General features: G+C 43.1%; 2 protein-coding genes across 6 annotated transcripts; one reads left to right on the top strand and one right to left on the bottom strand.

Annotated features, from left to right (window-relative positions):
- Positions 1-2,528: 2,528 nt before the first annotated feature.
- Positions 2,529-16,161, top strand: LOC147049464 (mitogen-activated protein kinase kinase kinase 12-like). The gene is made up of 14 exons (XM_085924397.1): positions 2,529-2,848; positions 4,374-4,895; positions 7,821-8,004; positions 8,178-8,369; positions 8,449-8,607; positions 10,374-10,532; positions 10,626-10,734; positions 12,063-12,172; positions 13,051-13,167; positions 13,265-13,402; positions 13,684-14,383; positions 14,497-14,564; positions 14,795-15,083; positions 15,437-16,161. Exons 2-14 carry the CDS (start codon positions 4,400-4,402, stop codon positions 15,509-15,511), a joined length of 2,796 nt encoding a protein of 931 aa, XP_085780523.1. The 5' UTR covers positions 2,529-2,848; positions 4,374-4,399; the 3' UTR covers positions 15,512-16,161.
- Positions 16,162-16,713: 552 nt separating this feature from the next.
- Positions 16,714-25,341, bottom strand: LOC147049463 (poly(rC)-binding protein 2). 5 transcript variants are annotated; one of them, XM_085924403.1, is made up of 13 exons: positions 25,121-25,334; positions 23,900-24,043; positions 23,601-23,624; positions 23,495-23,527; positions 23,278-23,394; positions 22,821-22,952; positions 22,609-22,737; positions 22,418-22,492; positions 22,138-22,179; positions 20,969-21,068; positions 20,835-20,887; positions 20,594-20,763; positions 16,714-17,669 (listed from the first exon to the last, which is right to left on the bottom strand). In XM_085924403.1, exons 2-13 carry the CDS (start codon positions 23,966-23,968, stop codon positions 17,633-17,635), a joined length of 981 nt encoding a protein of 326 aa, XP_085780529.1. In that variant the 5' UTR covers positions 23,969-24,043; positions 25,121-25,334; the 3' UTR covers positions 16,714-17,632. The 5 variants fall into 5 exon arrangements, with proteins under 5 accessions (XP_085780529.1, XP_085780530.1, XP_085780528.1 ...); XM_085924404.1 differs by having other exon boundaries at positions 20,969-21,041; positions 25,121-25,333; XM_085924406.1 differs by lacking the exon at positions 16,714-17,669 and adding an exon at positions 17,676-20,135 and having other exon boundaries at positions 25,121-25,341.
- Positions 25,342-25,647: the final 306 nt, after the last annotated feature.

Below are 25,647 nucleotides of genomic sequence, written 5' to 3'. Positions count from 1 at the left end.
TAAATAGCTTTCACGACATCTCCAGTCACCACACTGGACCCTCATAACCCCCACCCACCACCTCCGCCATGAAAGACAACTGAGTTCCTTTGGCACAAAACCTGGCACTGTACACTTGTATGCAGAAGGATGTTGTGCACTTTTCACGTTTAGACATCACAGCATACCCTTCACTGGAGGCTTTATGTTAATCTGCTCCTACAGAATGGAAGGCAGCGTGCCAAGCAATGCAGCAATGTTCTCTGAGCCACTTGGAGGGGGATGCAAGCAGGCTGCTTCCAATATGGTTCCTGTGATGCAAATTTGGAGTATTCCTCCGAAATGAACAATGTAGGGCATGTTGTGTTTGGTCCATGTGGGATAACCAGAAAAGCCGCACTGATCTCCAAGCACCAATAAATAAATCATGAGGAAAGTTTGGGGAAAAAAATAATACAAAAGAGTGCACAACTCCATTGCCTTAAGACACAGTAGTGAAGTGGGTCCTTGAAAGTGCAACAGGAATAATTAAAGTGCCTATTTTGCTTTTTTTGACACTACTTCAACTGAGATCAACTGATCAACAGATATCCTATTTTGGTGAAGGATGTTGACATATTCATGACTGAGAAAATGAAAGGGAACTATTCTTTTGGTTCATTTTGTAGCTAATTATAATTAAGGCAACGCACGTTAGTTTGTAGAGCACCATTTGTACACATCAATAATGTGTTATAAAGACAAAGAAAAAATTATTTCGTAAAATAAATGAAAACGTTCAATTCACGATAAAACCTACATAATAGGAAATCAAATTTTCAAGGTTATGTACGCTTGTCTCTTAGAAGAATTGAATTGGAACAAAATATCAATAGACGTGATACTTCCTCCTGGTGTAAAATATCAAAACAACATTCGAATCAGGGTTCCTTCCTTGTCATCCCCTTGTTTGGATATACTGGAATGATTGTCGTCATTGTCAGGCAGGGTGACACTGCCTGGTCACAATTTAGCCCACGACACATGCAATTCGGATATTAATTCATAAACCTGGGATTATTGTGTGCATTGCAGATGAGTGTTATCTTTTTATGAGTTGACTTGTATAGTAACCACACACAACATTAACATATAAAACAGTGGTGAATATTATCTTATTTACCACCTTTGTAATGAATTCCTAAAAAAATGTAACAAGACTTTATGGACACCCTGCAGTGCACATTATAATTTATAATAGTTATTTTTATAACAGCATAGCACAACATAGATTATGCATTAGAATTGCATTATAGTACACCAGACAATAACAATCTAGCCTAGCATAGTATAGCACAACATAGCATACTGTAGTGTGGCTCCTTTTCGAGGTTTTTACATTTTTCTCGAGATTGTTTTTTTTTTTCTACTTGATTTGACAGAGTACAGTGCACAATATTATAGCATAGCATAAGAGTAACATAGCATTGCACAGTATTGTATATATGTAGGATAGTAGGGTAGCACTAATTTCTATTCTAAATAAAGAAACCATATATAGGTTTGTAAACTGCAAAACTCAGAATAAAATATTTTACTATTATGTTTTCTTAGCACAATAGAAATGAAAGAGGATTAGGTCAGTACTTATTTCTCATGCGTCACCTGTATGTAGTGTGTGCGTGTGTCTCGGTGTGTGTGCCCGCGCTAGTTAGGGTTTCCCCCACTGTCTCCAGGCGGTGCGATGAGGTCATTGTTGGGGTTTAAACCCAGCATAATCCAGGAGATAAAGTCTGGATTTGGATTTAGCACTCAAAAAGGGTCATGAAGCTACAACTATCAGACTCCCACACAAACACTAAACTATTCAGACTGTTACACAAGCAAAGGGTAGGCCTCACTTTTATTTTCCGTTCCTTTTTCTAGGGAATGGTAGAATGATCTCTATCAATTATCTTTCCAACTAACTTTCAAGTAACTTTAGAGATCTGAAAATTCTGCCCAACTGTGACAACATACAGTTTACTTCTGTCTTGTATTTAACCCGCGAGGCTTCTGTGTTCCTTTGAGTCATAATGGAGAGTCAAGTATTTTTTATTTTTTTGGAAGGTGGCAGAACCAGTCATCTAAATAATAATGAGGGGAGTGTTGCAATTGCCATAACAAATCCTTCGTTCCCTCTTGTCTCCCAGTGTGGCAGACGGGGAAGAGGGTGGGGGTGTAGTTGGCTCCCAGATTATGCACCAATTAAACTCCATCCAGAGGGCGTTAATAAGGCTTGAAAAGGATTTACACGACCCTGTCCAGTCAAATGCTGCGCGCTTTGTGGATGACATCATTTAGATCACCTCACATACCAGCTGACCCGCCATTACATTCCCCCCCCCCCCACCTTGCCTAAGAGTAGCCACACGCGCATCAAGGCGTCTACCTGCACCGGCAGCATCTACGTCATCACGCATCTCTTCTTCAATTGGACGAGAGCCTCCATTAAACCCCGCCTCTTATCCCCCCGCTTCTTCCTCCGTTGCGCTGATGCGCTCCCTCTCCTCCCTTCCCTGCCCCTGTTTACAGACTACAACGTGAGCCACGGTCGTCGTATATAATCCCGAGTGAGGCCGCGTAGCATCCTCAGAGAGGAGACGAAATGGAAAAGAAGATGTAAGGAAACAAAACAAGCATTAAAAAAAAAAAAAGGGAGTGAACGGATTGAAGCGTGGATTTAGAGCGACGTCACCGTCAGTGAAGGTTGGATGCTGGGGATGAGGATGCGACTAGCGTGATACGTGGTGGGGGGAAGAAACAGCATTCACTTGTATTTTTCATCATTTTCGGTTAAGTGGAAGAAGATTTGAGTCCACGAGGATGGACGTGCGCTCTCAACACTGAGGTAAGAGGAAGTTTAAGATGCGGCAGTCATGTTAGCATATATAACATAACCACGGGTTCTTAAAATGAAGGTTGGGAACCTAAAATAGGTCCTGGGCCCATTTTTATTGGCTCTTCTATTGCAGTAAAATGTTATTAGCGCCTTATTTCATGGCAACAGTAATTATGACAATACTTGATGTTACTGTTTGCATCATTGGGGAGTGAGAATTGTATTTATCAATTTGATTTTGTGTTAGGGCATTACAACAGAGTAGAGGTTAGCACCTTAGAGGTTCTATGTTCAAACCATCCATATTCTTAAAACATGTATGTTAGTTTATTCAAAGACTCTAATGTGTCTCCGCGATTGACAGGATCAAGCTCACCCGTGACCCTACTGAGGACAATTGGTTTAGAATATATATATATATGAATTGTTTTTACCCTGCATTTGACAATATTAGTACATTGTAAATACATAGTACATAGTAAAGACACAGCTACGGAAGATTCACATGAACGTGACCTAATATTGTTCAAGCTTTCTTTTTATTTATCACCCTATGGAGAAATTTGTCTTTTCATTGGACAGCTGTATAATTCAATACAATCAATCATACGTCAACATCACACATTAACACCACATACATATCTTTTTGCTTGTTCATGTTGGTTAACTTAATTGAGGGATGAATGAGGTTTTTTTTTCATCTGTGAACAGTTTAATGCATCCAGTGTGATCTGATAATATTTTTTTCTTCAGTAATAAAATGATTGAGCCATTACCAAGCCCAGTGTGTTGGATGTGCAATTAAGGCAGGTTGGAGGCCCCAGATGTGACTCCATAATAGAATAATCAGCGTAATAGCTCACATTGTCACGGACGACCATATTCCTTCATTTGTCATGTAATTCATGATTTTACTGGTGGCTCGGATATGGATGCAAATATAGCTATACACGGATGCCATGGCAACAGTCCTAGCTCCTCTCATATCTGCATCAATATGGTTCTTTTTTAAATCGGTAATTATATTACATCTCAAAAGGATGATTAGAGGTCTTATGCTATGGAGCATGAGTCATTCTCGCAATATCTTTAGTTAGGGAGGAATTAAATGTTGTGTTTTGGTTTTGTAAATCTTGTGTGTGTCTAACAGAAGAAAAACAAAAATGATAAGCCAAAAATGGCTTTGATGCATCAAAGATTCTGCCTTAAGAAACACTTGCTTTATTAGTATGTGGGGTTGTGTTTTTCCAAAGCAGTATATTTCTTTTTTTCTTTTTAGCTGAGCCAAATAGGACTTGATCTAGGGAAAACAAATGTGACATTATTTCAATTCATGTCATTTTTTTTGTCGTATCTGTTTTGCTCAACAAGAAACCCAAAGTTGGTGAAGATGTCTGTTATATTGTGTTTGCTTTCAGATACACTCATATGCTTTGATGCAACAAAATTTGCATCGTTAGGACTAAATCTGCCATACTGAGAGGCAATCATTTCACGCTGAATTGATTTGTAACACGTCCTACTCTCTTTCAAGGCTGCCCGTTCTCCAGTTGTTCCCCCATGGCCCTTATTCACGAGCCCCGCGCCCCGTCTCCGTCCCTCTCCGGCTTCAACACCCCTCTCTCCGACCCCCCGTCCTTTCGCCGGCTTGATGCCGAAACACCCTGCACCCCTGAAATGGACCTGACGCCGACCCAATGCGTCCTTCGGAACGTCCTCTCTATAGACATGGGGGGCACGGTCGAGCCTGGAGGGGGAGGAGGGGACGGGCCGACTCCAGGGCCCCACCAGACGCCGGGCGATGAGCAACAGGAGCACTTTGCCAACAGCGTCCTCAAGCTGCACGAGCATGACGGCGGTCCCGCCAGGACGGAGGGAGAGGGGACGGAGGCGGACGGCAGCACCGTGCGGCGCGAGGCGGCCAACGCCAGGCTGCAGTGCCAGTCCAATGGAGGGGGCGGCGGCGGCTTTCTGGAGGGCTTGTTTGGCTGTCTGCGACCGGTCTGGACTATGATCGGGAAAGCGTACTCCACCGAGCACAAACACGACCTGGACGGTATGTTTACTCAGCGCCAAGCACATCATTAAGTACACCGATAAAAGCCAGCTTGAGATACCTTTTTAATTCCACACTGGCGCTTTACTCGGTTAATTAAATGATAATACCCCCAAGATTAATTTCATTAAACAGTTGTAAACCAGGGGTGAGGAGTACTTTTCTTATCACTATATTAAATTAAACTCCTTCAAGGGAAATATCAAATTCATTTTAAAAAAAAAAAGATGTGAAGCTCAAATACACACTTTTACAAAATTGAGGCTTAATTGTTGATTGTGACCAATTATAATTCCAAAAAGTAGTGCCGAAATAATGATGCTCCCTGAAGATGATAATGATGAGGTTAATTATGTATCTTCTGCCGTCCGGTGAAATAACATTTTCTTGTTCTGTGTAGGGCTACAACAAATAATCGACTACATGGATTACAAAAAAGTCAAGGCAAAATCTCTGTTGAAGCTTTGCAGGGATCATTTCGCCCAACAGACTAGACTCACATAGGACTCTGTGTAGTAGTAATAAGTTGGCTTCTAAAGGAACCAGACACGCCATCTTCGATTATATATTAGTACGGGTTAGAGAGCAGAACACAATGGCCGTTAAATTGGTGGGGGGGGGGGAGAAAAAATAGAAGAGAGCAATGACGAAAGAATAACGAAATCACAATGACAAACGGGTGCCTCTGACGAAATGCCAAAATGTATTGATGCGCCCACCTCATTGATAGAAGAAGACACGTTATTTTTCATAAATAAATAATACTCTTCAAAGCAATGAAGTGAAACTGGATAAATACAATACCGTGACACAGTGGTTTTAGCTTTCCCTGTTGTAAACAAACATTTTTTTCTCCAGTCAGAGGTTGAGATCCACCATCAAAAGCTCCACCAGGCTTATTTCCACCCGCCCCCATACCCACGTCGGCCTGCTCGTGCCCACCCCCACCTCCGTTCTTCCATCCATCCATCCATCCCACTGCAGCCCTCTAATGAAGCCGGCCCCCTCTGACGCACTGTTGTTTATGTCTGCAGCCACTACAATAGCGCAGCGCTCCCGTGGGACTCCTCTGCCAAATCTGCCTCATGTATTATGCATGGCCACGCTCTGACCCTTCTGCCTCTCATCTCTATTAACCTGGCGCACGCATACCCGAGATCCAAACAGAAACAGTTTAATAAGCAGCGCCTGGCGCAAACCAATAAGGTGGCAGAATACCAAGTCTCACATGTTACACATCACTCATAGGGGTGGCAGATTTATATCTAGCCTTGTCTTCATTGCTCGCTGATATTTTATCTCTCCCCTCTTTTATATTTGATTCCCACCGCCATCCATTCCTCCTCCTCCTCCACTTCCTCCATTGTCTTCTTTTTTCACCTCTTTATCCCCTGGCCGTTATCGCTCCCAATCCATCTGCACCTTACAACCCTCGCTCGCAAAAAAATATACAAGCAGCGTGACACTCAGCCAAGGTCAAATGAGCCAAAATTTCATCTGCTGTAAAATAGAATCTTCAAAACAGTGTGTAGAAATTCTTTTACCCCAAATCATATTGAATAAGTTAAGTTCTTAACACATTTAAGTGTGTTAGCTAGCCCTAAAATAATGCCATAGAGTTTTTTCTAATAATCAATTCACCCGTAATGCAAACTATCTTTCTAATGTCAAAATTGAATTAATAATCTTATCAATGAATTTTCAAAATATGTGCAAGAAAACAAAGCTCATCTTTTTTTGGGTCAAATATTTATTTATTTACATTTATGAACAACAACGAAAAGAGTTGTATTGATTTAAACTTATGCTTGATTATTTACTGAGCCTAGTTAGCACATAATCAAGATTGTTCATATTCTTTTAGATGAAATGCACTTTTTGAACCTAACTACATAGTAAAAAAATATATATATTCACTTTGAAATGTTCTCTCCTTCTTGCTCCAAAAAGGTTCAAAGTCAGGAGCTCACTAAACTAAATGCTAAGAGTCGACATTAAAGCTCTCTTTATGACAGGCAATCTAATAAACGTGGTAAAGTCTGCATAAAGCTATGGAAATCAGCGAAGTGATTTTAAGTAATAGCCTCCTTGGCAGAGGTGTTAAAAAAAAAAAAACAGCAATAAATCGAAAAGTGCCTCCATGGCGACAAAGCAAGAAAATTGCCCTTTATTGATTTGAAGCCACTGGGCCTGGATTTTTTTTCCATTTAACACACAAAGCAGACCAGCGGCACCCTACCACACCATTTCAACCTAAAGACATTTAATTAAACGTCTCATTAGCCACGGAGAGCATTAATCATTCATAGCGTTCTTATTAATATGACAAATGTGTCTGAATTTTGTTGTATATCTCTTCCGCATTAACAGCCTGTCACCGGCCGACCCTTAAGGGGATCCCCCTTACTTCTCTTTAACCCATCATCTGTATATCCAACATGAGAGCGCTCCAATCTTCCCCTTCCCCCTTCCTGAGTGCTGCACCCTTGTTTCACATCAGCCCCACAAAGGTGCTAAGGAGGATTTGGGAGGCTGAGGCGGAATTACACGAAGGAGATTAGGAGCTCCCGCACTGACTTCACACTCATTACGTTCAATTGGATCCGCAAAAGAACACGATAGCGCCTTAAATGTTTTCCTAGTTTACTGTAATGTAGTATTATGGCCTACAAAAGGACTTTTTGGGTGGGATTGATTGGGTAACTTAAATGTGCAACATGCATACTTCCAGCCATTGATTTTCTGTAGCGCTATAAAACCATGTCATGAATTCTCTCAAACTTTAGCATTAGCATCCGACTTGTATTTCAATGAATTGACTTGATTTAGTTAGCCCAGATTAATCAGCAAAATGAATACTCATTCAAGAATAATGTGTAGAATGATTTAATACAGTGAGGCTCACAAGTACGTCCTTTTTTTCAGAGGCGTGGGAAGTCCCCTTTGAGGAGATATCAGACCTGCAGTGGGTGGGCAGCGGAGCCCAGGGTGCCGTTTTCCTGGGCAAGCTGCACGGACAGGAGGTGGCGGTGAAGAAAGTGCGCAATATCAAGGAGACGGACATTAAGCACCTCCGCAAGCTCAAACATCCAAACATCATCACTTTCAAGTAAGTCAATGATGATTTCGGTTATCATAGCTTGGTTTGACGCTCTCCACCACCCCAAATGTTATTGTTTATATTAAACTATGATTCCACAGTTTTATATCATTTTTTGAATTATCTTACAACATCAGCCTTCAAAATAAAGGGTTATAGATTATATTTGTTCTGTCCAACAGAGGGATCTGCACCCAGGCCCCATGCTACTGCATCCTCATGGAGTACTGTGCCCAGGGCCAGCTGTACGAGGTGCTAAGAGCAGGCAGGAAGATCACGCCGTCGCTCCTTATGGACTGGGCCATGGGTGTTGCCGGTGGCATGAACTACCTTCACTTGCACAAGATTATCCACAGAGACCTCAAATCGCCAAAGTGAGCTCCACGGACCATCTGGAAAGTAACGACCCAGGATGCTGCTGACAAAATGTGTTGATGATGATTTCGCTTTCAGTATTCTTATCACGTATGATGACGGGGTGAAGATCTCCGATTTCGGCACGTCGAAGGAGCTGAGCGACAAGAGCACCAAGATGTCCTTTGCCGGTACGGTGGCCTGGATGGCGCCCGAGGTCATACGGAACGAGCCCGTCTCAGAGAAGGTGGATATTTGGTATGTAGCCTCTTTTCTTCCCTAAATTCATTGTCTGCCACTCAATAGAGTTTTCGAGGTTATATTAGGATTTCTTAAATTTAACATTTTCATCCAAATGATAACATCCATTAAACATACTGAACGTTATCACAAAATACAAGGAATAACAAGCAAATTTAAAAATGCAATTTTATTCTGAAATAACACTTTTTCTGCTGATTTTTTTTTTTTAAAAAGACTATCATCAAATAATAACCCTGTTTTTGAAATTAGAATTATGTTCAAATTATTAAGGCTGACAGACCCCAATTTCAAACCCCTGGACGAGAAGCTACTACTGTACAGAGCCAAGGATCTTGTTTCGAGAAAATCTATCATAAGATCTCATTACAAGAAATTCTATAGGCTCCCCGCCATGTTTGATGGTGTGCCCTGTGATCAACCCTCAACTCTCCCACTACTCATCCTTTGCTCCCTCCCTCTTCATCCCCGCTTTGCTCTTGCCTGCCTCGTAAAAAAAAGGAGCACTGGCTAATTTAATAATTGATTTGCCAGATGCTGCAGTGCTCGGGAGAGGCTGGAATAACCTTCCAATCCTGCGGCTGCTTTGGCCCGCGGCCAGCAGTGCATTAGCCGAGAGGTGAAAACAGGATTAAAAAGCTTTTCCATGCAGAATGGCAGCACATCATCTATGCATTTCATAGAGTGCCTCTTAATGTATGTAAATCACTTGATCACTGATCACTTGAACATAAGAACACACACTTAGATTACACTTAGTTTAAATACTACCATAGCACCTTTTGTAGTAATGCGACATTTCATAGTTTGTAATCTTCTCGCTGCTACTTAAATAAATCCATCCCAACGCCCCTTCAACAATTGTAAAGTCTAATTTCATTTTCAAACACCATGCTAAACCAAACTATGCCAAACAAAGACACCTGAGAGCTTTGTATCCATACTCAAAATCATGGGAATTATTTAATCTTGAAGCAAAACATGCTAAGATATACTAAATGCTAACCAAACTCCACTGTTTGTTAGTTCATTTAGCAACACAATTTATTTCTCTCAAGAGGCCTGAACCAAACAGCATGCTAGCAGCTAAATGCTAACAGAAGGTTATGTCATCTATTCATATAAACACCAAAACATTATCTGGACACAGCACACGTTAGCACCAGTGCTAATTCTAACGCTCCACTTGAAGTGTCCTAGGTGGTACAGACCACTAAAGAAGCTGTGGTCACCGTGACAACACTCGAGATGCTAACCCACTTTGACTAAATCCTTCAATTACATTCTTTAACTCCAACAAGCAACCCATCTGATTGGACAAGACATTTGATTATTCAAGCGAGCTGCAAGATGTCAACGTTACAAATGTAAACATGCCATCTGGATGCTGGAAGTGAGTGATAGTCTCGGCTCCTTGGATACATTGTCGCCATAGCAACAGAAGGAAGGTGCCAACAACAGACTCCGCTGTAGATTGCCAACCTTCCCATGGGGACTCATCAATAACAACAATGACTTTGGCGATACCAAAGAAATATTTCATCACTTCTTATCAAATTGCTAAAAATGTATCATTTCCACATCCAAAGGCTTGAGCAGCTCAAGCGAGATAAACTGTCCATCATAGATAAGAGTCGCAAGGAAAGCGAGACACATTTCCATAAAGTTTGAAGCGTGACATTTAGGTAACGCCACCTTTCATCTGTTCCTGTCAAATCTTTTTTGGAAATAAATATGCATTGTGTGTGTTTGTGTGCGCGTAGGTCTTTCGGCGTTGTGCTTTGGGAGATGCTGACGGGAGAAGTGCCCTATAAAGACGTGGACTCCTCGGCTATCATCTGGGGAGTGGGCAACAACAGCCTGCAGCTGCCCGTACCTGACAGCTGTCCCGACAGCTTCAAACTGCTCTTGAGGCAAAGCTGGTGAGCAGCCAGCCAGATAACCCAAATAGTGCTTTGTAGATAAAGAGGCAATTTCTCTTGCTGCAATGCTGACCGATTTGTGTTTCCAAACAGGAATTGCAAACCAAGAAATAGACCTTCCTTCCGACAGATTCTCCTGCATCTGGACATCGCTTCAGCGGACATCTTGTCCACACCGCAAGAAACCTACTTCCAATCACAGGTAAAATTCTTCACCTGGAAAAGCCCACATTTAAAACCAGTTTGAAATGAATATGATATAATGACAAAACATTTCAACTGGAGAAAAAAAAGTTTTATTCATGAAATAAAATCACGCCATTTCTCATTCTGTTTAATGTTCAATGTGGCGTGGTATGCATTCACATTTTTAATTCCAAAAATAGCTCTTGAGATTTTTACAACTCACCCTCCATTATTGCTCACTCTCCTTTCCCAGCGATGCTTTCAATGCCATGTGATTTTCAATTTTCCCCATTTTGAAGTGCACAAAAAGCTTTTCAACTGATTCCAGGTGCATGCCAATTTACACAAAATCCCACCAACAAGAAGCGGGTCAATTAAAAGTGACTTCCCAAATGTTTATCCACTGGAAAACCCGTGAAGAGCTTCCATTAATAATTGGCTGTCAAAGGCGTGACATTTGTTTCCAGTCTGGTGCGGCTACAGCGGGGCCCCTTTCTGGCCTCCTGGGAGCTCGCTAATGATTGAGCTTCCTTTGAGCCTTCCAACACACCGCTGCTGTTATTTCTTTGTGTTTGTCACGTTACACTCGCTCATTCCCGCCCAGCCTCCCTCATTTTAAGCCAGTCGAGTGTGTCATGGCAAAAGGAGGGTGTGTGTGTGTGTGTGTGTGTGTGTGTGTCGGGGAGCCGAGAAAACACGCACTCACTGGATAGCGGCCTATTTCATTTAAAGGTCATGCTGCAAAACCTCCATCAGGCACTCTCCACTTATCCTTTATTTCTCCCCGTACCACCCCCCCCCCCCCCCCCCCCCCCAGCCCCCATCTCGATCCTCCACGGTTTCTCTCGTCTCTTCACCATAATGGGTTTTTCTCGTGACGTCAAGAAGAAGAATTTGCCGCTGCTGGAGTGTATTGATTTCTCTAATGGTGTGGAGCAGAGAGAGCGCAAAGAAGGGGGGCCTGGCGATATTGAAGAGTGCACATTCAGTCCATTAGCTTAATAAGAAGAGCATCACTCACGCATAGAAAGAAACACACCCACGCACACACATATTTGACCTCCACGCTTCGACAGGTATCAAATAACGGTTGTCACGATTCACCAATTGTGTGTTTTAGTGTGTTCGTGCCATGTCAGTTCATGTTCATTTTTGCTCCCCGAGTATTGATTGTCATTAATCGCCCAAATGGATTTTGTCTGTAATGTTTTCTGAAGAGCTGAGTGTTATTTTAATGCGTTTTTGTTATCATCAGGCAATTTAAGTGTTGTTCTTTTTAGAAAAAGTTCCTTGTCACAAAGGTTTAGTGTATTCACTGGGGGTTTTTTTGTGGTTTGTTTTTAGGCTGAGTGGAGGGATGAGGTCAGGCACCACTTTGAGAAGATCAAGTCCGAGGGAACGTGTCTTCACCGCTTGGATGAGGAGCTCATCAAACGGCGCAGGGAGGAACTGAGGTCAGATTTCCTGCAGTGTAGCCCTGACTGCAAAATGCAAATACATGTCAGAATTTAACCTTAATTGAAGTAATAATGCTATATTTTCATCACGGTGGTAAAATTTGTACGCGATGAACTGTTTAATTGACCGACCGCCCTAATTTCTACATTAAAATATGTAAAAAAAATTGTAGAACATCACATTTTACAAAAATCCCCGCTTGCCTGCTAGCATTGATGTCACATCAACTTTGCAGCTGCAAAGCTAACAATTCAAAGGAAGGTGACAATGTATCACGTACTGAAGAAAAATAGACTTACGTGAACAGGTTCTGTTCCAAAGAGAGTTGGCATCGATCCCGGTTCCAAATTGCTCAAGCAGTCATCAGGCATATTTGTTACATTAAGTCCAACCACAAGCCATTCTGTGGCTCAGATGTAGAGAGAAGCAAAAGGCCTGCTTTACCTGTTCCGTGAGGGGGTGGGTTCAAAATTGTGAGGGCGGAGTTAGTGCTTTCAAACCAAAAAAGGCAAGGTTAGTGATGTCACAAACCACAAAACCTAAAGAATAAAAAAAATAAAAAAATGAAAAATTGAAAATTGAATTAATGTCAGGGCCCTTTAAGGGAAAAAAAACAATTTGTGTAGTTTTTTTCATGCTTGCATTAATGAATTAAATTGATACAAATCAATAAATAAAATGAATAAATAAATCAATAAAAATGTCCAAAATATAAGAATGCCTTATCTTGCAAAAGGCAGAAAATACGAACAAAATTATCATCATTGATTCAATTTGGGTGCTGTAATCATAATCATTGTAATCAATTAGTACAATAAAGATGTATGCAGTAAGTTTAGTCTCAAATGAATATTGTTTCCCTCCAACCACGCAGACATGCACTAGACATTCGGGAGCACTACGAGAGGAAACTGGAGCGAGCTAACAATCTCTACATGGAGCTCAACGCTATCATGCTGCAGCTGGAGCTCAAGGAGAAGGAGCTGCTCAAGTACGAACGCTCACCTCAGCTCAACTCACCTCACCTCCAGACGACCTGCGCTGTCCGGCGTGGCTATCAAGTGAATATTTACTGTGTGTTACCTCAGGAGGGAGCAATCGCTGGACAAGAAGTACCCGGGCTGCTTCAAGCATCACAGCTCCAGACAATCGGCCTCCTCCAACTCTATGGAGAAACTCATGAAGAAACGCAACGTGCCTCAAAAGCTGCCTGCGCACAGCAAAAGGTCAGTTAGCAGCAAGGACTTTTATCAAAATGTCATCTTCAGAAAACCGATGAGGAACTTTCCCAGCCAACGTTTTAGGTAACATTTCGAATATTTCTGAGAAACAAGAATGAAAAGAGTCTAAGAATAAAGTAAAAACTAGTCCAACCTTGAAGACAACCAGAAGGTGTTTGCAGGGTAATACTGACCTCTTGTGGACATTGCTGGAAGGAACGCGTTTATAAACCAAAGAAAAAGCATAACAGATTTTTGGAATGAAGTGCATCCTTTGTGTCCTTCAGGCCAGACTTACTCAAGTCAGAAGTCATCCTTCCCAAACTGGACTCCTCTATGACCCAGGTGACCATTCCAACCAAGGGCTCCACGTCGCCCGGCCGCTCCCGTCGTGGGAAGCCTCGCTACAGGAAGGCGGGCAAAGGCAGCAGTAGCGAGTTGGCTCAGCTGAAGGCCACGCTGTCTTCGTCGTTGGCCATGATCAGCGCCACCACGTCGGTCCCCAGCAGCAAGCAGCGTCTGGACCCCAGCGCCGCGCTCAGGGGCCTACAGCACGACCTTCTGCTCAAGAAGATGTCGTCCTCTAGCCCCGACCTCATCTCCACTACGCTGGAGGCGGAGGGACGCAGGAAGGGTCAAACCGCCCCCGGCCTGGACCGCGCGGGCAGCCAGAGCGCCTCGGCCGGGTTAGAGGACGGCGGCCCGGACGCCGGCCCGGACGTGAGCGTCGAGGCGGAAGAACAGGCGGAAACGCCGCCTCGCAGCGACACGCCCAGCGAAGACGCCGGCTCCGTCCCGATCGCCAGTAGTCCTGACTCGCCGTGCGGCAGGGGGGCGGCGGCGAGGCGGCCGTCGTCCACCGGGAGCCCTCGCCTCCCTCAGGATGGCGAGGAGAAGGAGGAGGGTACGGTGATCACACGCTCGCCCAGGAGTCAACGCCTCACGCCATCGGCACTGCTCTACAGGGCAGCAGTCACACGCAGTCAGGTGAGATGAGTAAAGATGGAGCTCAGCAGTAAACTCCATTTAGCACTTCCGTTTACGTCTCATCACAGTTGGATGACTTCTTGAATGATTCAGCGTGGTAATGTTTTCAATAGAGACGCGGCGTGTCATCCGAGGAAGAGGAAGGCGAGGTGGACAGTGAGGTGGAGCTACCCAGAAGATGGTAAAGTGTTCAACCACTTCATGATGGACATTTTGTGTGTGTGTGTGTGTGCTCAATCAAATTAAAGGAACACATTTGTTATCATGAAGATCCATCCATCCATCCATCCATCCATCCATCCATCCATCCATCCATCCATCCATCCATCCATCCATCCATCCATCCATCCATCCATCCATCCATCCATCCATCCATCCATTTGATACTAATAGGGCTTCCTTTGTTCTCAGGAGGCCGGCGAGCATGAGCAAATGCCAGTCGCTGTCCACGTTCAGCTCAGAGAACCTGTCGGTGTCGGACGGCGAGGAGGGCAACACAACAGACCACTCGCACAGCGGCACGCCCGACGTCGTCAGCACCAACACGGATGAGCGTCTGGATGACAAAAGCGACGACCTTCTCTCCCAGGGCTCCGAGATCCCCGCCGACCCCGCCGCTTCCGACGGTCTGTCTGAGAAGGAGGCTGCCGTCCGTCACGTCAGGACGCAGCTGGCCACTCACGAGCTTAACTACGATGAGGTGAGTTTGTAATTCCTTTTTCGGCCTTAAGGTTCAAAGGTGCACATTCAGTATGAATTAATGCTCCTTTTGTTTTAATTAATGTACAAAAAAAAGGGGGCTGGTGTCCTGCACATTTTATTTAGATGCAAAAATTAGCACTTGGCAGACTGAACAATAAAATATATGGAGTATTTGTGGGAAAAAATAGAAATATATAGTGGTAAATACCACTGTGATAAATTTGTACAAAGACTCAGCTCTGATAAAACACTTGGCACTCTCTGTAGCTATGTGAATAACCAAGCTTTTTTTGTTTTTTTTTATCTGTGTAAACCAGAACTAAAGGTCATTTTTCTTGGTTCTTCCCAAAGGTTCTCTATGACGACTCGGACTGCGACAGCGCTGAGCTGGACCACCCGGGCGTGGAGCCTAGCCAGAACTGGTGAAAGCCACCACCAGCCCAACCCCGTACACGAGGTCATTGAATGCCTCGTTCTCTCAAACACACGCGCACGTACACACGCACACACACGCACGCACACACACACACACACACACACACACACACACACACACACACACACACCCACACACACACACACACACACACACACACGCACACCCACACACAGACACACACACACACACACACACACACACACCACAAGGCTGGTCATGAAGATTATGATCGGACTGAACAGTGTGTGTGTGTGTGTGTGTTGTTTCTCACTATGTCACGTTACGGAATCCTATCAGGTTTTGGTTGGCCTACTTATGCACTCATTTGTCTCTTAATTTATTTTTTTTAATTATGTTTAAGAACGTTTACATTGTGTTGTTGTGGATTACGTTGCCATTTTCTACATGTACATAAAGAAAAGCCGCCAGTGTAAAATGAACAAATTTCTAATGCGCGAGATTGTATCGTTTAAAAAAAAAAAAAAAAGGTGCTGACATTTCTACTTGTGGATCACATGAAGCTTTTTTTGTTTTTGTTAATTGAATGTATCCTTGCTTGCGTGCCCCAACGCAGGTGAACAAAAGAGTTATGTGAACAAAGAAGCAATATGTTCATTAAAGTCTATAGCAGCGTTTACTTGACAATTTCTCTGGATGTATATACTTTTTTTTTTTAGATTAAAAAAAAACAAGCATGATTCTGGTATATAAATATTAGATATTTATGGTTTAGACGGCAGATGTTTTGTAAAGAGGAACCACTGAATACGATACAATAAACATGGCAGATTTTTAGCAAAATGAGGTATCCATTTTTATTCCTGATCTAAAAATACAATTTGGTTCACTCAATTATGATATAAAGTTAATAAAAGAAATTAAATTGAAGCCAAAATGCTTGAAACATACATATTTTTCTAAGAAATGCACTCGGTCTTGTGCTCTCAGTAGCAGAGACAACCTCCATTTGTCCTATGATAAGAAAATATGCAAATCAACAAAGCTGTCAGTTGAGTAAAAGCGCTACAGCGCCCTCTAGTGCATCACGGTGCAGTTACTGCAATATAGCATGCATAACCGAGGAAGACTATTCACATTTGCTTGCCTTTTTTTTTTTTTAATACTGCATTACAATCCAACCATGACATCTAAAAGTAATATTTACAAAGGACAAACAGCCGAGGGAGTGTGTGTTTAGAGCATTTCACATTTTTATTTTTTTGTAACAAATTTGTGGCACCCAAGATCTAGTCTCAGAAAAAGAAAAACGTGCACAAATGTCTTTTTTTCCTGCAAATAATAATCATTCAAACAAAGAACTGAGCAAAGGAAAGAGCAGGAAACTAGTGTTAGCTTACAACCCCTTCTTTGCCTTCATTTTGTTTTCTTCGTGATAGCCTCATACCTGCTGCATGTTTCCCCCCTCCCGCCCCACACATCCTCCTGTCCTTTGGTAGTTAAAAAAAATACTTCTTCCATTTAAAACAAATATTCCAACTTTTTATGTCTTTTTTTTTTTTAATAAGTATTTAGCAGTCTTTACAACAACAAAAATCTTCACCCCTCCAAAAAAAAAAAAAAAAACCCTGACAAAAGAACCTCCCAGCCCGGCAAAAACAAAACATGATTCAAGAAAGGGAATGACAATCGGGAACGTGCCTATGACGCATCAGCTTTCGAATGTGCATCTGTGTGTTTAACTACTCTGACGTGTAACAAAATACATTTTTTAGGGGGATAAAAGAGTAGCTCTATTCTTATGTATTTTTTTTTTCCAAAGAAAGCTATACTGTACACAACTAAATCTAAATCGTCTTTTGTGGCTGCACTGAAACATGGAAGCTGGAAAAAGGGCATCAAGACAAAAATATAAATTTAAAAAAAATAAAATGTTCATTCTGATTTAAAACTCCATCTCCCCATATTGGGGTCCTATATTCCTAGTTCAGGGGTGGACTAAAACAAATTTAAAAAGAAATAAATAATCAAAGGCTGTGGATGAAGTGATGCTAACAATAAAGGAAGGAAGTGATGTTATATAGGTGTAATATAGATTTTTGTTGATGTTGGTGGTGGTGGTGAGATTTAGTGCAGACTGGGAGTCTCAATCAGTTGGCTGCCAGTCCGGTGGCCTCAGAGGAAAGCCTGGAGCGGGACAAATACACACATACAATGCTTGGTTGGAGACCGACACCATTTATATCCCCACCAGGATTTTTTTTTGCACAAGTTCTAGTCGTGAACAATTAGAGCATGGGCGGACATTACGCAAGGTTAAGTACAACTTGTGCATTTACGTTGCCGTGTTGCAGAGGGGCGGCGTCGAACTGTTGTATGTCGGGATATCGAAAGGGGTGCATGAGATAAAAAAAATGTTTTGGGGGGGGCTAAACAGACTAAGACAACCTGTTCCTATTCATTATGCGCCAGATGTCTTCATAGGGTGTGCAGTTTGACTTTATTGTAGTTTCAAAAGACAGTGGCTTACTTCCTTTACATTTTTATATAGGGCAACATTTAAAACGTTACCCTAAACAATCATGCCAAGTCCCGGAACAAATGAAAGATATTTCTTAAGGAAAAACAAGTGGCATCTTCAAAGACGAAATAGTTGGAAGTTTTACGAAGTGGCTTATTACAAATGCTTTAGGATATTTAAGATGCTAAGAACAAGAGTGGGCTAACTCTATTTTATTTTTAGGTTGAGTGCATAAATGAATCGGTGATCTCTGGCTCACAGTGGGACTTCCAAAGTGGGACTTTTACTGATCTAAATTACGGTTGAGTCGCAAGTTCAACAAAAATGGTGCAGTCCTTTCTTGCACGTAGCCCGATTATTCAACACCTCAAAAAGTGAGCTTCAGACATCGATAGAAGACTCAAAGTATGGACGGGACACAATTTGAGAGAAGTAAACAAGTATTGGAGGGAGATTATTAGCTTTTTGTTTTTTGATAATACTTTCATGACAATTATTTAATTGGTATGATTTCAAATCTTAAATCTGGTATCCAGTAATCACTGCCATACAAAGATATCAATTCCAGAGTTTAACGCAAACATAAAACTTGCTCAATTGAACCTGTCTGATAGTTATAGAAAAAAACATGCACTTTAATGCTAGTGGCAGATTGAGCATTTCTATTTCTGATGAGAAAAATTGTCTTTAAAGGAAGAGGGAAATTTCGTTTTTTTGTGGAATTCAGCTCCGCATTGCTAAGTCCCACACAGCGAGCCAGACGTCAGCAAAACATGCTGCCAATCAATGACTTGTACACATGCGTACATCTACCTACACAATGTCTTGGGTGCATAGAGCGAGCCTTAAATAGACAAAGTGGCCAACAGTGGCCAGCCGACTGAAATACAGTCTTTAATTGAAATGATAGAAATTAGGTTCATAGAAACAACCCCCGGCAAAAAAAAACAAAAGAAACCACAAAGCTCAATTGGAATTCATAAGGTGTATACCTGAGCGTGGACTAAAGCTCCTTTATGTACATAGGGCGAAAAAATAAAAACACTCGCTGTTACCGAGGTGATGCCTAAACAAATCACTAGCACAAGCGTGACATCATCTTGGGAAAAAGAGCTGCTACCTGAGCACATCTTAAACACACAGAGGAAAAGAAAAAAAGGGGCTTCAGCGGACATATCCGCTTTGCATGCAAAAGTCACTTAGTTAGAATAGTAATCATAACAATAATCACACTTGACAGGCAAGAAAGTAAATCGGGCAGAAAACTGTGTGCGCGCGCGTGTGTAAAGTTGCAAAAATTCTGGTCATTTTCAAAGTTGCGAACTTTTCACCAATGAAACAAATTGGCGATTCAAATTTTGTTGGGGGAAAAATATCATTTCAGATAATACTGACAGAAATAAGTCCAGTTGTTTGTGTGACTTATTACAGATTCAAACAACTCTACTTGCACTTAGCAAAGTATTTCGTGAGTTTGTACCTGTACTGCAGTAAATAAACGGTCTTTCCTACTAACTATCAATTAATCGGCCTTTAACTTTGTATCTGATACTGTATAATACACCTGACATTGCTTTGTTGTAATAAATGTGGACACGGGCTTTGAAATTGACCGTGAACTTACCAGAAGTCTTGCAACGTGGTGTGACGTATGCCTGTGTGTGTGTGTGTGTGTGTGTGTGTGTGTGTGTTTAGTAGACGTGGCCAAAGCAGGTGTAGACAGCGGACGGTGTTAGTAAGGGGAAAGCCGTCGCCGCTTGGACTTGGAGCCCAGCTCGGGGGCCATTTTGGGCTCGGGGTTGGCGGCCCCGCTGACAACATGGAGGGCCAGCAGAGGCAGGGGCTTGAGTGTGAGGAGACTGGACACACAGGCGGGAGAGGGGTCGGAGGAGGAGGATGTGGTGGTGGAGGAAGAAGAAGGAGGAGGAGGAGGAGGCCCAGGAGGTAACAAGGACAGAGGGATGGAGGCTGAGGGGGGCACCACACAGGAGGAGGAAGCAGAGGAGGTGCTAGTAGTAGTAGCAGTGGTAGTAGAGGTGGAGGAAGGGCACGGGCTGCTCGGTTCGGGGTTCAAGGAGGAGGAGGAGGAAGAGGAGGAGGAGGGAGGAGGAGGAGGTTTAGAGGACTCTACACTGTAGAAAAAGAGACAAGGAGAGAGAAAGAGGGACAACACAGTCGGGATGGGTCACAGGGCAGGTTGGTCAGTGGGCAAATGGCGGAAGAAGGGTAGGCTTTTTGTGGTTGATGTTGTTGGGGGAGTGGGGTGGGGGGGAGGCCCGTGAAACGTGAGCGTCTCATGTTGACCAAATCAAGAGCTGGCTAAGCTCGACTGCATGCTAATGTATCGTTGTCCAACAAAATGCATGCCAATCCAAACATTTTCTACTCAATCATTTTGTATTCATTATATTACGTTTTTTAATGTGACTAAATAAAGTGAAGAAATAAACTTTCAACTTTTTTTTTTTTTTAAGGGGTGTGTCATTTACTCGCAAATTTTCTCCATAGCTGATTGTGGAAATTTGACCTCGATGTTACCGTTCAAAATTGAATTTGACTGCTTGGTGGAAATGAGGGTGTGTCTACTGACCTGGCGTTGATGAGGTACTCCGCCAAGCTGATGCTGGCAGGTGAGCCCGTGATGGTCACCTGTCGGTCGGTGGAACCGTCCACCGGGTTCGCTATCTTGATCTGGGCGCCCGACATTTGTCTGATCTCATTGATCTTGGCGCCCTGGCGCCCGATGATGCAACCGATGAGCTGAAGAGGAAGTATCGCTTAAGCCAGAAGTACATAAACGCAACCCGAAAAAGGTATCGAAGAATGCTTACCTCGTTTGGAATTTTCATCTCATTAGAACTGGTCTGAGCGGAAGCGTCGATTCCTAAACAAAAACAATCGTATTTGAACAACGTGAAAACTTGTCGCACGTCGGCAACCCGGGTGTCCGGTTGAAAGCACGTACCGGTGAATCCCTGGTTGCTGTGCGCAATGGGGAAGGGGCTCTGCTGCATAGCCAGCTGGTGAAGCTTGGTGAGCTGTGGAGAGATAGCAGCAGAGGAAGACTGTGAGAGGGAGAGAGAGGAGAGGGAAAAGGAGGATAGGGGGAAAAACAAGGAGAGTGAAAATTGGAAGGGGGAAAAACAAAAACGACACCAATCAAAGTCAGTTTGAAACATTCAAATGACATCTGAAGGGAAGTACATACAACACCGCCGGCCGGCTAAGGGGAGGTGAAATGATCTTTCTGATCGTGTCAATCAAGACCTAACATGACCAGCCAAGAGTGGCTTTTCACTGCATGGGTCAGGTCAAGAGACAAAATTAAAAACTACAATTGTGTCACAATCATTGCAGTATGATCAAAATAAACTATGGATGAACTTTCATTTCATGAAAGTTCACATTAAGTGCCATTAAATGGGAGTTCTGCTGTGTAAATGCAGTCAATTTGATATAGCTCTCGTGGTGAGTATATGTTGGTGCGCTTAAAGTGTCTGGCAAACAACATTCTCTCATTGTAGCACCACGGTTAAAATAGGAATTTCTGAAGACAAAAAGAGGAATCAGGAGTCAGGTAGAATAGAAAAAGCAAGGGAAACAAACAAGGGATTGTTTTAAGGAACAACAAACAAGAGTGAGCAGCAGAGATGGCTAATGATGGAGCCGTGGAGAGTCTGGACAAACAAAAGCTGGACGGACACACTGACTGGACCACATTAGACCTGTCAACTCGACCTATGTAAATGCGAGTCAACTAGCCTGTTCGGGAGAGTAAAGGTTCCGCACAAGTTCATCGGGTGACACATGCACATCTGTCATTAAAGCAAGCACAAGGTAAAAAGATAGTTTGGGGGGGCGTCAATAACGATATAGCGGAGAACACAACTGCGATCAACATCTCTTAATATGCGACTTATAAAACGATTGCTTTTAGAACTTAAAGCACAATTCATCTGCATCGTGAGCTGTCACTCGCGACGCTTTACTAAAAGGAACTTTCCCGTTTGCATCTAACAAAGGTAAAAATGAGGCGGGCGGCGTGACGTTTGGGGAAGGTGACATGAAGAGGGAATGAACGGGTGGTGTCAGCATGGCTAATTTCTCTCTACAACAAGCCGAAACATCACTTACATCTGGCTGTGGAATGGCGTGCTGTCCTTGTACGGCATAGGCCTGAAACAAATGAGAAGAACTTTCACAGGCCTTGCATCGGTCGCCGGCTAAAGCTAATCAAAAGATCAACAAGTCCTGTCCAAAGTCTCCGCATTCCTTACAAAGGAAACCTCTTTGGGGACATGAAAGAGAAATGGAGGGAAGCCAGAGGAAGGAATAGCTTCTTTTCAAGAAATACGACACAACACATTGACGCCGCAAGATGTCTGAAAACTAGCAAAGGAGCGTGGACGTGTACCTGTCCGCCTGCGAAGATGACGGGGGATCCCGAAGGTTTGGGTCTGTAGGGAATCGTGACGCCTTTCGGGGGGGACTGTGCAGGGGACACGCAAGACAGATGCATGAGCACATTCTCAGCAAATCAATGTGTTGAATTTTTCTTGAACGCAAACCAAATTCAATTCTTCCCTTGTAGAGGTTCCTCCTTACCTCAAGCATGACCACACAGATCTGCTTGACGCACTCGATGATCGACTGGGGCGTTCCAGCTATGCTGATGGCGCGCTCCGTGGAGTTGGGCAGCATGTCGCCTGCCACTTGGACCTGAGCACTGGTTGACTGACAGCACCACAAATCGAAGGGGAATGAGTGAGGGAAGAAGAGGAGGAGGCAGAAGAAGCAGTAGACTCTCGTTTGGCTACCTCTCGGATTTCCTTAATCTTGCAGCCACCTTTGCCAATAAGGGAGCCGCACTGACTGGCGGGCACCACGATGCGCAGGGTCACCGGGGGCCTGCTGGCGGCTGTGCTGTTTGTCATCGAGCTGCTGATGTCCTGCGGGCACAGTGCGGTCCATTTAGAGAAGTGATTCCTCGCCAATTGTGTTGTGGCGGATCATCAGGTGAGCTGTCGCAAACCATCCAATTTCACTTGGTCTGGAACATTTTGTATTTACTAAAAATAATCAACATTGGCACCACTGTATTATTATTATTTTTTTTTTTTTACAATTATTTCAATATGTTACTGTTGCAGCCCCTAAGATATCACTGCATATATTTTCTGACATTTTTCTTTGGTGGTGTGCCTTGACTCTAGGTAATAGGTTGGGGGAAACAATATGGTTGTCCATCGGCAATTTTTCAAGCTAGAGCCCCACCTCTTCCAGTTTATCAATGATCATAGAGAAGGCCTTGAAGATGGCGGTGGTCGGCCCCGCCAAAGTGATGATCCTCTCGGGACAGTTGCCCTCGGAGATGTTGATGCGCGCCCCGCTCTACGCGGAAAACACACAAGTGAGGACGTGGAAAAACAACCACTTGGCAAGAACTCTCGCATTGTGCTTATATGGAGAGAAGGTCATGCGGGAAAATCACCTCTTCGCGCATCTTCTTCACAGATTCGCCTTTCTAAAATGCAGGACATAAAGGTTCAATACCTGGAAACCCCCTTCCAACTGAATTGTGCTCCGTGAAGCCTTACCTTTCCAATGATGCTGCCAACTTCCTGAAATGACAAAACACTGTCCATTAGGTTTCATCACATATTGGAGAAATACGTTTGTAGTCTTAACGGTTCTTTTTTTAATTATGAAAACGATATCACGCCCATTTAATATTGAAGAGTATGTAAATACACTAGTTGGCATGAAACAATTCCACTGTTAGCACCGCAGTGCTACACGACCTCAACTGTACCAAGTCAATACCATGACTCATCACATCAAGTCCTCGATGGCAGGTCATTCAGGTGAACGACACCATTGCCTCCTGATACCTCACCTTGCCGTGCATGAGCAGCCTAATGGTAAGAGTGACATTGAGCCCTCCTTCAATCACACCGGAGTCCATAGCTGCAGCTGCCGTGCGTGAGCCTTCGGTGCTGAACTTAGGGGGGTCGGGTCGGTCTTTGGTCACAGAAATGATCTGGAGGGAGGACAGCAGCATAAATACCCAATGCCTTGAAATAAGGCCGCTATTCTTAGCAATAGATGGTATTGGTATTTGCCCATCAGTACCTTGATGGCTTTGAAGCAAAAAAAATAAAAATTAGCTCTTCACCAGTGGTACAAGTTGCAGAGTTTTGCTTAGCTGGTAATATGTTGTTAGCCTACTTTTATGCCAAAATTGGACACAGACATTTCACTAGTGTGCCGAACTGTCTTACTAGCGGGGACAAAGAGTGAACTAGTACATAGTGACGAAGATGAAATTCAAGGCTATATTAAAAAAAAAAAGGATCAAGCGGCTTTCCAAAGTTAGGGCATACTCTATCTAGATAAGCAACCTCAAAGGACTCATAAGCACGCCTCCATTCTATTATTATTTAACTTCATAGTTCTAACATAAAGATCAGAATGAAGTTTGTGTGAATCTAATTTGAAGTTAAGATGAAATAAATACGATAAAACCGCCAGCACCGCTTGCCGGCTAACAGTTTCGTCATCACTAGCAGCGTGCCAAGTCGGCGTCTGCCCCTCAAAACCATTACAAAACACTTTTGATTTCTTCTTAAGACTTCGAACATAACAACTACGCAACTCAAATGTCCCCTAAATTTGGATTTTGGCGTTTACTTTGGGATAAAGTACTTAGATTTGTAGAAATTAGCATTTAGGAGGCTTTTCAATCGGGGGGTTGGGGAGGGGGGGGAATGAATGGAGCATGCGCACGCTAGTTAGCATTGCTAACTACAATCTTATATTTTAATCTCAATAGTGACATTTTACTTCATTTTGCATTATCTTTATGATGGACTACACGCTGATCATAAAATATTTGAGTTAAACAATGGGATATCGGGGATTGAAATAACCGTTAAACTTGACGTTTCCGGTGCAAGGCTGAGCTAACAAAGCTAATTTTAAACGGCGCACTCACCGTGGTCGCCGCGGCCTACTAGCACCATGCTAAGCTAATCTATGCTAAGCGCAATTTCTTTCCGCTTCTTCGGACCACAACAACACGCGAAACATAAACAATTAAACTCGGGGACGAACTTACCCGGTTCGAGAGCTGGAAGGTGACCGGGGGATGGGTTGGGGTTGTGAGGGTAGAAGGGGAGAGGTTCGGGAGGGTAGAAACCCAGGGGGGGAAGAGTTTAGAGAGGACTCGGGGGAAGAGGGAAGCGTGATGTGAGCTCGAGCTTCACTCTTTTACACAAAGACAACAACATGGCGACCTCCGAACTTTCCCCTTTCACCCAAGCCGAACCTACATCCTGTGTGCGACCCGCCCAATTTGGAAAAAAATACATTATAATAGAAAAGGGTTGTACGTACTTTGGAAAATGAAAAACACACAAATAATATATATTTTTAAAATGTGAGTAAAAAGTTTTGCGTTGTTGCTTTGAGACGTTCACGTGCATTTATAAAAGTTATGCCTAAGCTCCTCTCTGACAAAATTTAAAAATTATAATAACACATGTATGTTGAGATGACTAACAGAAACGACTACATGAATTAAATCAAATAAAAACGTCACGTTTAAGAGGAGGAATGTAATTATTTTTATAACATTATAATTTA

Source organism: Syngnathus leptorhynchus, chromosome 11 (assembly GCF_054491065.1).
Source record: "Syngnathus leptorhynchus isolate UIUO chromosome 11, UIUO_Slep, whole genome shotgun sequence".
Taxonomy (NCBI): domain Eukaryota; kingdom Metazoa; phylum Chordata; class Actinopteri; order Syngnathiformes; family Syngnathidae; genus Syngnathus; species Syngnathus leptorhynchus.
Note: the sequence above shows the minus strand (reverse complement) of the source record. Positions and strands in the feature narration are given on the sequence as shown.

Excerpts from the sequence above, each read along its gene's own strand:
- LOC147049464 (XM_085924397.1), top strand. The coding sequence starts at position 4,400 with ATGGCCCTTATTCACGAGCCCCGCGCCCCGTCTCCGTCCCTCTCCGGC. Across the intron at positions 8,005-8,177 it reads CCAAACATCATCACTTTCAA|AGGGATCTGCACCCAGGCCC; the intron begins GTAAGTCAATGA and ends TCTGTCCAACAG. Across the intron at positions 8,370-8,448 it reads AGAGACCTCAAATCGCCAAA|TATTCTTATCACGTATGATG; the intron begins GTGAGCTCCACG and ends TTTCGCTTTCAG.
- LOC147049463 (XM_085924406.1), bottom strand. The coding sequence starts at position 23,968 with ATGGACTCCGGTGTGATTGAAGGAGGGCTCAATGTCACTCTTACCATT. Across the intron at positions 22,953-23,277 it reads TCATTGATAAACTGGAAGAG|GACATCAGCAGCTCGATGAC; the intron begins GTGGGGCTCTAG and ends CTGTGCCCGCAG. Across the intron at positions 20,136-20,593 it reads GAGTACCTCATCAACGCCAG|TGTAGAGTCCTCTAAACCTC; the intron begins GTCAGTAGACAC and ends CTTTTTCTACAG.